Below are 12,665 nucleotides of genomic sequence, written 5' to 3' on the forward strand. Positions count from 1 at the left end.
TTGATGTAGATAGTAATTCTCCCTTAGTGAGAGAAAGCTGAGGCAGGTAAACTTTCTTCATCCTACTGGGAATGGTATTTGTGAATTTGTTTTGGGTCATTGCTATGTCCCCATTTACAATATTTTATTCAGAGTAGATATATGAGATTATTTATGTAAAAGACAACAAAATGGTCCTTCTAAATAAATCTGCATACCTTTTTTTTTTTTAATGCATTTAGTATAGGGTCTACAGAGTCTCACTATACAGATTGAACTCATAGTGATCTTCCTGTGTTCAGCTTCCCAAGTGCTGGGATTGCAAGTGAGTGCCACCAAGCCCAGTTTCATTTGCCCTCTCAGTGACCCCCTGGAGCAGGGCTGGCACACGATGGGGCTTGAACCCTGGTCCACCCTTTAGTCCACTGAGCTATCTGGCCCGCCCACACTTTTGTTTCTTATTTTGCATTTATTTTACTGGTAGCTTCTTACCTGTTGAAGTTTGTTCATAAGCAGTATTTTGGGTAGTGAGTCTTAACTCTGGTTCCTAGTGAAATCACCTCAGGGCTCTTTTCTTTTAATGTCTTTTTTTGAACTCATGCTCTTGTGCTTGCCAGGGAAGCACTTATCCTACTGATCCATCTCCCCAGCCCCTTTTTAACTTTTTTTGCCTCAGTTTCCTGAGTGCTGGGATTATAGGTGTGCGCCACCACATCTGGCTCAGGACTTTTTTTTTTTTTTTTTTTAGGACTTTTTTTTTTTAAAGGATAAATATTATAAAACTGATACCCAGGCCTTACATGCACAATTTTGAGTTTGTTTGTCTGAAGTGGTGACCACCGTCTCTCCTTTTGAGACTCTTGATTGGTCCTGGCACTGCTGTGGTTAAGAACCACTGGCCTTGAAATTATAATGTAGTGCAAGGTAGGCTGATGGTTTTCTGTCAGTCTTGCATGGAACCTCAGTATATAAAACAGAAAAGTAGCATTTGTTAGTGCAAACTTAACAAATTGAGATTATAGAATTGATAAAGTCAGTTCTGAGAACAGTATTTTACATGAATTGTATTTATTGTTACGTGTAGATACACCTACTGATCACATCACAGGGAATCTGTACCTGTACATGACACTGTTTGGTTCCTTTTTTCCCATTTCCCTACTTTCCCTTCAGTGCTCCTTCCCCTCTTTATATACAAAAACTTTATTTCCTTTTTTTTTTTGTGGTACTGGGGATTGAACCCAGAACCCTGTGCTTGCCAGGCAAGTGCTTATTCTACTGAGCTATTTCCCCAGCCCTTCCATATTTTTTTTGATTCTTAAAAGCATTTTCTTTTCCCTTTTACCCCCTTCATCCCTGGTTGTTTTTCCCATTTGAACATTTTCTTCCTATTTCACAATATCTGTGATACATTTTGGTCCTTATTTATAGGTTCTCACACCAGAGAAACAATGTGGTATTTGCACATGTCTGTCCATTTCATTTCACTTAGGAGTGTAGTCTCAAACTGGATCCATTTACCTAGAAATGTCTCCAGCTTATCCTTCTTTATGGCAGAGTAGTATTCATTGTATAAAAAATTGGTACATCTTTTTTACCCACTTACCATTTGAGGGGCATGGGGGCTATTTCCAAGATTTGGGTATTGTAAATTGTGCCAGTATACACATGGGCATGCATATATCAGTGTGGTGTGATGTTTTTAATTCTTTTAGGAAGATACCAAGAAGAGGCATAGCTGAGTTGAATAGAACTGCTTTTTTTTTTTTCAGTTTTTGAGGAATCACCACAGTCATTTCCACAGTGGTTTCACCAGTCTGCGCTTCCACCAAGAGTGAAAAAGCATTCCTTGTTCCCCACAGCCTCTCCAACATTTGTTGTTGGCTGATTTCTTTATGATAGTCATTCTTTTTGGGTGAGAAAATATCTCAGTGTTGTTTTAATTTGCATTTCTTAAAGACCAGTGATATTGAACACTTTCTCATGTTTATTTGTTGTTTCTACTTCATCTGAGAAGTGTCTGTTCATGTCAAATGCCCATTTTTTTAATCTTTATTTATTTGCTTTTTTTTAAGGTTTCAGTCGTACTTTGTTTTTTCAGTAGGCCATATTTTAATGGATACACAACGCTTTTACTTGGAATCAGTTATGGTTTCATTTAGAAATAATTTAGCTCGGGGCTGGAGAGATGGCTCAGTGGTCTAAAGCACCTACTTAGAACAAGCTTGGCAAAGCATCAGGGACCGCGGTTCGATCCCCCAGCACCACATGCCAGCCAGCCGCGCCCCCTGGTGGGCTGAGCTGGCCACACACACACACACCACTCTCTCTCTCTCTCTCTCTCTCTCTCTCTCTCTCTCTCTCATAAATAAATAAATAGAAATAATTTAGCTGTATCATATCAACTGACATGATTACTGATCTCTCCATTCCTTGGGGTGACTCTGCCAATAGGGAAAGGTTCCATTCTATTCCAGTTTGTGTTGCTGTATAGGTCCACACAGGAATACGGAATGTGGCTCCAGCAACTAGTATAGCATTACCATATTTGTCATGGCAATCAGGTGTACGTTTCTGGTGGCGCTGCCTTGTTGCCATTTGTTGAATGCTTTGAACTAGAATACGACCTAATGTGTTTTTGGCCAAGGGAAATGTCGTGGAGTTGAAGTTGAAACTGTAGTTACTGCAGCTGTCGGCTTGGTGCAGATTACTTTCAGATACCCTTGCAAAGAGCTAATCTATTTCTTTGGTACAGGGTCTCATTATGCAGCTCAGACTCCTGTCTCTGCCTCCCCAGTGCTGGGATTACAGGCATGTGCCACAGCAGTGTTATTTTAATATTTAGATCTTCGATCCATTTCAATTTTAGTTTAGTGCAAGTGAAAGATAGGGGTCTAGTTTTAATCTTTGGCATGTGGAGAGCCAGTTTTTCTAGCACCATTTATTAAAGAGGCTTATCTTTCCTTTAGTGAAGGTGTTTGGCACCTTTGTTGAAGGTAGGATGGCTGAGTATGTCTGGGGTTGTCTTTTCATCTAATCTGTTCCACTGATCCATGGTTTTGCCAGTACCATGTTATTTTTATCACAGTACCTTTGCAGTGTAATTGCGAGTTGGGTATTATGATGTCCTCTGCTTTGCCTTTGCCACTCAGAACTGCTTTTGCTATTCTAGATCTCTTTTGGTTCCAAGTGAGTTTGAGGATTGTTTTCTCTTAATTCTGTGAGATATGCTATTGAGATTTGATTAGGGTTGCATTAAATCTGTATAGCAATTTTGGGAATGATTTTTCACTGTGTTGGTTTTTCCTACCCAAGAAAGTGGGATATCTTTCCATTTTTTGATATCCTCTTCTGTTTCTTTTTTCAGAGTACTGTAATTTTCAGTGTAGAAGTTGTTTGCTTCCTTTGTTGGATTGATTCCTAAGTATTTCTTTTCTTTTTTTTTTTGGATGCTCTTGTAAGTGATGTTTCCTAATTTCTGTCTTTACTGAGTTTGTTATTTGTGTGCAGGAAGGCTGTTGATTTTTGAGTGTTGCCTTTGTATCTAGCTATGCTCCTGGATTGAGTATCATTTCTGTACATTTTCAAAACATAAAGTTATATGTTTTCATCCATTAAGAAAAAAGACTGGTGGAGTGCCGTGCCAGCCTCGCCCCCGGGGTGCACTAAGACGGGGTTAAGACTGGCTGTGGTGACACTCGCCTGTAATCCCAGCACTTAGGAGGTTGAAAACAGGAGGGTCACTATGAGTCCGATCTGTGTAGTGAGACCCTGTAGACCCTGTACTAAATAGGTTAAAAAAAAAAGTGGGTAAAATACAGTCACATCTTCAGATGGTTAATGGTGATGGGGAGGCAAGTGAGAAGGGCTTCATTGATTTTTTTGTAGCCTTGCTAAGTTGCCCAGGTGGCCCTTGAACTTGTGATCCTTCTGCGCCAGCCTTTTCCTAAGAGTGTTTACCACTATGGTCTGATCTGGTGCGTACCAGTTTAAACCACTTTTTATGTGTAGTGGCATTAGATGGATTCTTAGTGTTATGCAGCTCTTGCCACTATCCATTTTCAGAATTTTGTCATCATCTCAGAAGTTTTGTACTCATTAAACAGTTAAGTCTCTGCTTCCCTTACTCCCAGTTCCTGGTGATCTCCGTCTCCAAACATTCTTTTTTGTATCAAATTTTATTGTCTCCACATATTCTTTACTTGGTATAGGGACTTCACACATAAGTGTGTATTCTTTTGTGTGTGGCTTATAAGGTCATTTGTAATGTCTTCAAGGTTTATTCTATAGCATGTCTAAGAGTTTTATTCCTTTTTAAGGGTTAATTTTACATTTTATCTGTTCATCTATTGATGGACATTTGAATTGTTTTTACCTTTTGTTTGCAGTGAGCAGTCCTGAGATGAACAGTGTAGTTGTAAATTTTCTTAGTCTCTGCTTTCATTCTTTTAGGTGTGTATCTAGGAGTGGGATTAATGGGCCATATTGTTTTGTTGTTGTTGTTGTTGTTGTTCACTTCTGCTGTGCTACCACTAATCTCCATAGCAGTTGAACCACTTGGCCTGTCCACTGGCAGGCAGTACATATGGCTGCCAGTGTCTGTGCACCCTCACTAGCACTTGCTTTTTGTTCTCTTGATAACCACCATCCTTAGGGGCATGATGTATCTGATTGTGGTTTTAGTTCACATTTTTCCAGTGACTAATGATGTTGAGTATCTTTTCATACAATTTTTGGTCAATTGTATATCTTTGGAGAAATTCCCATTCTTTGGAGGGTTTTTTTTTTTTTTTTAATTGTTGAGTTGTAGTTCCCTGTGTATTTTGGATATCAGTCCCTTCTCAAAAGTTTGATTTGCCGATTTCATTTTTTGTGGTTTGTCTTTACTCTTAATAGTGCCTTTTGATGGACCAGAAGGGTTTTAATTTTTTTTTTTTTTTTTTTTAGACAGGGATTCTATGCAGTTCTAGCTGGCCTTGTACTCATTTTTATAGTCTCCAGGCTAGTCTTGAACTCACAGAGGTCCTCTTGGCTCATCCTCCTGGTTCAACCTCCTGTGTGCTGGGATTACAGGTGTGCACTACCACACCCCATTCCGGGGCCAAGATGGTGCTCCCTGGTATCTGGGACCAAGACTGCACTGCATGTGGGGCCAGGGATCGAACTTGGCCTTGTGCTTGCCAGCTGGGTGCTTAGGCCTCTGAGCTATCTCTCCGGCCCTGAGAAGTATTTTAATTTTGATGAGTATAATGTGTTTTTTCTTGTTGCTCATGCTTTTATTTTTCTCTTTTTGAAACAGGGTCTCGCTGTGTGGTTCAGGCTGGCCTTGAACTCACTTTGTAGCATGGGCAGATCTCAAACTCGCAGTGATCCTCCTGCCTGAGCCTCCTGAGGGCTGGGATTACAGGCATGCATCACTATGCCTGGCTTTTTTTTGGTGGAACTGGGAATTGAATTCAGGCCCTTGAGCTTGCCAGGGAAGCGCTTATTCTACTGAGCCATCTCCTCGGTCCCCTATGCCTGGCTTAAATTTTTTTTAAAAATTTATTTAAAAATAAATTTCAAATAAGTCTTGTAGAATTACTAGTTTCTAAGGCACCTTTTGGGTAGACTTAGCTTGAAGGAAGCTAAATCCATGAAAAAACAGACCCATGAGCTGGGCATAGCAGCGTGCAGTGCGTGGCCGTAGCAGCAGGTTGAGAAGGTAGAGACAGGAACACGGAGAGGGGACCGGGGTGATGACTTGGTGGAATAAGCGCTTCCTGACAAGTGCAAGGGCCTGAGTTCAATCCCCGGTTCCGCCAAAAAAAAAAAAAAAGAAAGAACCAGGAACATGGCGACTACCAACCTAAGGCGATGCTTCAGGGAAGAGTGAAACTGAACCTAACTGAACTGAGCCAAGTCCTCAAGCAGGTCTTCTTCTTGCCTAGGGTTAATGTTAGTAAAAGCATTATAATGATGTGAAAATGACTAGGCTGATAGTGAAAGTGAGAAATTTGGGAAGGAAACATCATGGAAAGAATTATAAATATATTAATTTATTTGTTCAAAATCATACCCTAGATTTGATTACTTTTCTAACCTAGGGTTCTATTTTCCTTTTTTTTCCCCCCTGTATTTAGGACAGGGTCTACAGGGTCTCACCACACAGATTGGACTCATAGTGATCCTTCTGTTTTCAGCCTCCCAAGTGCTGGGATTACAGGCGAGTGCCCTGGCCACTGCGCTCTGCCTAAGCAGGCGCTTTAGTCCGCTGAGCTATCAGGCTGGCCCTCTATTTTCCTTTTCATTAACAGCTTTCTTGTACTCGTCCAGGATGGGATGTACATGCATACCTGATAAACTTGGGAAGAGCATACTTATAACATCTTGGCTAGTCCTGTCTTTTGCTCTAGTTACCAGTTTCAGATACGGCTTCCTATCTCATATAGCCTTGGATATAGGATTTTATAAATTTCCTGACAAGTGAATAGCAACAATGTGAAGAAAACAGCTCTTGCGGTTGTCTGGAGACTTCCTGCTGTGGACCCTACCTGTGTTTTCAGGCCCTCACAACAGCACAGCACACAGCCTGTGTTAGCTGTGTGCTGTGTGCACAGAGGAGAGCCCTGCTCCTCTTGGATCCCATCCTCACTAGAGAACTAGAATCCAACCTTGTTATAAAGAGAGAATCTCTGCCCTTGTTTAGGAGACTTTATTAGTTTGTATTTTGGATTTTTTCCAACTGTCCTAAGTATGCGATATGTGGAAGTTTTGTAATTTTTTTCATGGCACTTTTCAAAAATAGTTTATAGAGACTTAGAGCAAAATGAGGAACTTGTGTACTTAAGGTGGGGAGACGTGTGTCTGAGCCTGCTCTGTCCTGCATAGATCTGTCTGTATTTGGCCCTTTCAAATGTAGCTTAACAGAATTCGAGAAGTGCTTGGCATTCACCTCTCCAGGCAGTACTGAAACCCTGGTGTGCCAGCTGGGCTGTTTACACCCAAAGGACTGTTACCTGTGAATTGTTGACAGTGGGCTTATGAAACACAATCTGTCCCGCAGTTGACAGGATACTTCGAACCTTTAAATTTCAGTGATATGTGATTATAATAACATTTTCTGTACCATTAGTAATTTCTTGTTAAATCTGTAGAGCCAAGAGTCCATGCTTTTAAGGGTTGTTATCATAACTGGAATGTTGATGGTTTTAGTAAAAGTTAACTCACTACTAGACAACTGTTCTTTTTTTAGATGAATGGAAGAGAATCAGAAGAAGAAAATCTTAATAAGTCTGAAATAAGTCAAGTGTTTGAGATTGCACTTAAGCGGAATTTGCCTGTGAATTTCGAGGTAAGCTTATTTTACATATAGGATTTGGTACTTTGAAACCCTGTTAGGATTCATTATAGGAATATTTTTCCCCTTAAATACCAGGTGAAATAATATGAACCTCTACAGTTGAGATTCAGCCTTTGTGTTTAGCAGAGCAGTGCAGTTTGTTTCTTCTCCCACAAGCCCTTCTCTTAGGCATGTGAATGGCTGGCTGGACCACGTGTGGCCTCAGTTGGTCTCTGAATTGGCTGAGATGGTCTGCAGGATATTGCTCACAAGTGTGTGCTTGACAGAGGGCTTGTTTCTTTCATATTAACCTCCAAAGTACTAAGGGTCTTGTAGTGGCCCCAAAAATCTTACCAGATAATTTTATTTATTTATTTATTTATTTATTTATTTATTTATTTATTTGAAACCGGGAATTGGACTCAGACACTTCTGCTTGCCAGGGAAGCACTTACTCTACTGAGCCATCTCCCTGGCCCAGACCATATAATTTTAAAAAGGATATAAATTTTTGTCATTTTTCTTCATTTGCCAAAAAAAAATAAAAAATAAAAAACAAAACAAAACAAAACAAAAAACCTTATTCCATTTGGGGGGCCTGGCCTTAGCTCAGTTGTTTAAGTGGCTGCTTCCACAAAGCTGTCAGCCTCAGGTTGCTGTAGTTCGATCCCCACAACACTCCAGCCAGCCAAACCACCGCTGAGGGCATTCAGAGAAAACAAACAAACAAAAAAACCTTATGCTTCATTTGCTATTGGGGATTTTTTTCTTTTTCTTTTTTTCTTTCTTTCTTTTTTTCTTTCTTTCTTTCTTCTTTCTTTCTTTCTTTCTTTCTTTCTTTCTTTCTTTCTTTCTTTTTTTCTTTCTTTCTTTCTTTCTTTTGCAGAACTGGGGATTAAACTCAGGCTCTTGTGCTTGCCAGGCAAGCACTTATTCTACTGAGCTATCTCCCTGGCCCACTGTTGAGGTTTTGTGAAATAACAGTTCATGGGTTATTTGTTCAGAATGGAAGATTAAAGTACATTTAATACATGTTTCTTTTGAAGACTACATAGTCCCAATAGGCTAGGGAGAGAAAGAGGAGAATTTCACATGTCTTTTTATTTATTTATTTACTTATTTTTTGTACCGGAAATTGAATTCAGCACCTTACACTTGCCAGGTGGGTGCTGTGCCACTGAACATATATATCCCTGGCCCCCTAGAAAAGAGGATTTCTAAAAGTTTCTTTTATGGCTTTGACATATGGCAGATTCTTTAATTTCATGCTTAATTATGGAATTTTTAAAAGAAGTCTGTCTACAATGTATCATCTTATAAAATACTTTATTTTGTAGCTTTGCTTTTGCAGTTATGAGAGCCAAGATTTCAGGCCTGTTAAGAAATTTGTATAATCTACGATGTGCTAGTATTTGGCCCAGATTCTCTGCTTGTAGAGTGGTGATTTCTGACCCATATTCTGGTGGTGGGGTGGAAAGTTGCGCTGGGCTCCAGGGCTGACCTATATGCAGAGATGTTTCTCATTCCCTCCAGGCTCCCCACACCCATCCCCTGCCCACCCTGTCTCCCAACAGTTGACAGCAAGTGTATAAGATTGTTTCCTTTTTGGAGTCTGAGCCTCCTTTCATAGCCTTTCTCCTTTTGAGAAGGTAAGGACACAGTTGGGCGGGTTGGGGAGGGGGAGACAGGACCCACAGAAAGACTGCACTCATGGCAGTGTAGGAAGAAAGTCCCTTGTTTGCCCAGGGGGGATGGGGATTGAATTCAGACCTTGAGCGTGCCAGGCTGGCGCTTATGCTGCTGAGCTATTACCCAGTCCAGGAGGATGGATTTTTGTTAAGATTGGAGAAAGGGAGTGTGAAAAGATTCTTGGCTTCTCACAGCTGGAGCTGGCAGCTCAGGACAGGGCCCCAGGGACCTGTAAGCTTCTCACACATCCACACTATCTGCTGACCGGCGGGAGTCATTAGTGCTTTCTTAAAACTTAGTGAGAGGTTGTCATTTTATATTTTTGCTCAATAGAGTCCAGAGACCAGATTGCCTCCTTCCCATCTCTACTTTTGTTTAAATTTCAGGGTTTGACTTTGATCCCTCTTTTCAGGAATCTGTAACTTGAAACTGAGAATTAAAGAATATTCATTTAAGAGAAATTGTAGGAGTGCCCTCTGGTGGTCAATATCTTTTAAAGTAATTTGAAACTTTTCCTGAGCTTGTGGCAGTTTGTTAGTGTAAGTTATTATGTCAACTTCATAGCTGTTCTTAGGTTGAGCAAGGGCTCTTTTTTTGCTGCAAGTAAATTTTCTGGCATGTGTCAGATGCTCTGGACTAACTGAATAAGTGAACATGGTCCTTAATTTTTTACTAAATTTTGGGTAGTAACTTCACATAGGAAGCTGTATTAGGTATTAAACAGAAGACAGTAGCCCACTCATACAATTTTTCCAAAAATGTATATGGCTTGACTTCTGATGAAACATACAGTTTTAGTTAGCAATATGATGGTGCTGGCAGTGCAGCCCTGGGGAGGCAGGGGTGACATGGTCACACTGTCACACTGGCAGCAGGTTAGATGGGTGGGTGGGGGAGATCCTGATGGAGCAGACAGTAAACGTGTGCACAAGGGTCTAGGTGGGGCTGGGATGTGAGTGAGCCGTCACGCTGGCTACGCTATGCCCTTGTGCCTCATTGGAGGATGCAGGGATCCGTGCTTTGGGTACCAAGGTGGTGGGCTCAAGGTCCTGGATTCTACACTGCTTGTAGTATACTGTGCTGTGGCCTCCTCACCCCTCAGCTCTTGACTGCTGTTTCTTGGGCTCCCTTCTCTTGCCTGACCATTGGTGTTTTGTTTTTTTTTCTTTTGGTATTTAGTACAGGGTCTACAGGGTCTCACTATATAGATGGGACTCTCGTGTTTTGAGCCTCACAAGTGCTGGGATTACAGGTGCATGCCACCATGCCCAGACTTAATTGCCATTTCAGTGTGCCAGCATGAGGGGGCAGAAGCCAGCCGGCATGGGATCAAATCCTGGTCCCTGAGCTTCTGCCTAAGCAGGCACTTGAATTCACTGAGCTATTTGCCTGGCCCTTTTCCTGACCATTTTTTTTTCAAGCTGTGGAGAAGTTGTAAGAATAGAACAATGAGTATGTCCTTCAGTTGCCTTTTCTAAGTGTGTGTAGCATCTTAATGTCAACCATTTGGGAGTAAGTAGCAGATATGATGCCCTTTGACTCTTAATATTTCAGTGTGTGTCTCTTTAGAGTGAGAATATTCTCTCAAACGAGCACAGAGTAGTTACTAATGATAGGAAATCCATCGTTACTATAGTCTATTATCTAGTTGCATCCTCTGTTTCTGTCTTGTCAGTTGTCTCAGTAATGTCCTCTGTAGAAACTGTTTCTGCCTGCTGTAGTCTTCAGCACAGCATCATCGTACCTTATATGAAGTTGAGCTGTCCTTTTTTTTTTTTGGTGTTGGGGATCCAGCTGGGACCTTGCACTTGCCAGGCAGGTGCTCATGCTGCTAAGCTGTCTCCCTGATCCTGACCCGTCCTCATGATGCCTTTCTTTGTGTTTCATGAAACTGACATGTTTAAAGATCATTCATTTTATACAATGGCTCTCATTTTAGATGTGTCTGGCTTTTTATTCATGATTAGGTGTGGATTATGTGGGGTCCTTTGTTATTGTCTTTTCGATAGAGTCTCACTAGGTATATGTATTTAGGCTGGCCTTGAACTCACTATGTAGTTCAGTTCAGTCTTGGACTTGGGGTGATCCTCCTGCCTCAGCCTCCCAAGTGCTGGGATTACCCGTACATCACCATGCCCAGCTTGGTTGTGTGTTTTTTGAGACTCACCATTGGCGTGGTTTGTACTGTCACACTCTTGTCACATGATGTTAGTCTGCTCTGGTGTTGTTGATGTTACTTTTATCCATTAGTTTCTGTGCTCCACACCATAAGCTTCGGAGAGACCCTTTAAGGTCCCCAGTGGTTCCTGTGGTCAGTGCTGATCCTGGCCAGTTTTGCCCATCAAGCCAGCATTCTGCTGTGGAGAGCAGCTTGCTTTATATCACTACAGACGTATTGCACTTCCTCTCCTGGGGGCTTTGCTCCATTGTCCTCCTGCATTCTGCCTTTGCTGCTGATTGCTCTCCAAGCTGGCTCCCGTGCCCTTAACAGAGCCTCACCAGTGGCGGGGCGCCAGGGTTTTTGAGGTTAATTTACATATAACAGTCACCTAGTTTGGCATGTTGTGGTAAGCATAGTTGTGTATTCCTTACTAATGTCAAGATACAGACTTTTATCCCATAAAGTTCCCCTGTGCCCTTTTATACCTTCTGTCCTCATCCTTTGGCAACTACTGATCTGAGTGTTGTTTGGGTAATTTTACCTTTTAAGAATATTATAACTTGGGGGCTGGTGGTTGAGACAGGGTCTCACTGTGCAGCCCAAGCTGGCTTTGCATTCACAGCAATCCTCCTGCCTCAGCCTCATAGATGCTGGGATTATAGACATGTTCCACCATGCCTGGCTATCTTTTTTGAATGTCTTTTTTTTTTTTTTTTGGCAGAACCGGGGATTGAACTCAGGCCATTGTGCTTGCCAGAGAAGTGCTTATTTCACTGAGCCACCTCCCTGGCCCCTGAATATCTTTTTATTACAGAGTTTTGAAGGCTTTTTTATATGTTGTAAATGCAAGTTGTCTTCTTTTTCTTCTGGTAATGGGGATTGAACCTAGGGCCTTGAACATGCTAAGTAGGCATCTAACCACTGATCTGTGTACCCACGTGCAAGCACGTGGTATGCGAGTGTTCTCCTCCTAAGATACACTCCATGTTCTCCCTTCTTTCTTTAATCTGATTTTGAGTCAGAGTCTCAGTGTGCTGTGTGGGCTAGCTTTGAACTTGGGATCCTTCTGCTTTAGCCTTCTGGTAGCTGGGATTACCTGCTTGCTTGAGTACACCCAGCTTCCAGATTTTTCTTTTATAATTCATGATTGCTATGTTCCAAGATACCATTGACTAGCCTAAGTTTATTTTCCTTTGAAAGTATTATTACTTTAGCTTTTGCCTGTTTTTTGAGATAGGGTCTTTGCTATGTAGTTCAGACTTACTAGGTATCCTATGTCTTGAATTCACAGCTGTCCTCTGCCTCAGCCTCTGGAGTGCTAGGGTTATAACACCAGTGCATCACGTTTCAGTTTATGATGTATTGTGAATGAATTTTTACTGTGTGAATTTATATTGTGAGGCAATGGTCATAGTTTTTTGTTTTTTCTTTTTGGTGGAACTGGGTATTGAACTCAGGCCCTTGCGAGTCATAGTTTTTTGGTTGGGATTTTTTTTTTTTTTTTTTTTTTTTTTT

The 12,665-nt window shown here is 41.3% G+C and overlaps 1 protein-coding gene across 2 annotated transcripts in view; it reads left to right on the forward strand.

Annotated features, from left to right (window-relative positions):
- Stau1 (staufen double-stranded RNA binding protein 1) overlaps positions 1 to 12,665 on the forward strand; it is a 78,343-nt gene that overhangs the window by 51,970 nt on the left and 13,708 nt on the right. For both annotated transcript variants that reach the window (XM_023720709.1, XM_023720710.1), the window contains exon 4: positions 7,214 to 7,312. In XM_023720709.1, coding sequence (XP_023576477.1) covers positions 7,214 to 7,312 — 99 coding nt within the window. The remainder of the gene's footprint in view (positions 1 to 7,213; positions 7,313 to 12,665) is intronic.

The sequence above is a fragment of the Octodon degus genome, unplaced genomic scaffold (assembly GCF_000260255.1).
Source record: "Octodon degus isolate 3935 unplaced genomic scaffold, OctDeg1.0 scaffold00077, whole genome shotgun sequence".
Classification (NCBI taxonomy): domain Eukaryota; kingdom Metazoa; phylum Chordata; class Mammalia; order Rodentia; family Octodontidae; genus Octodon; species Octodon degus.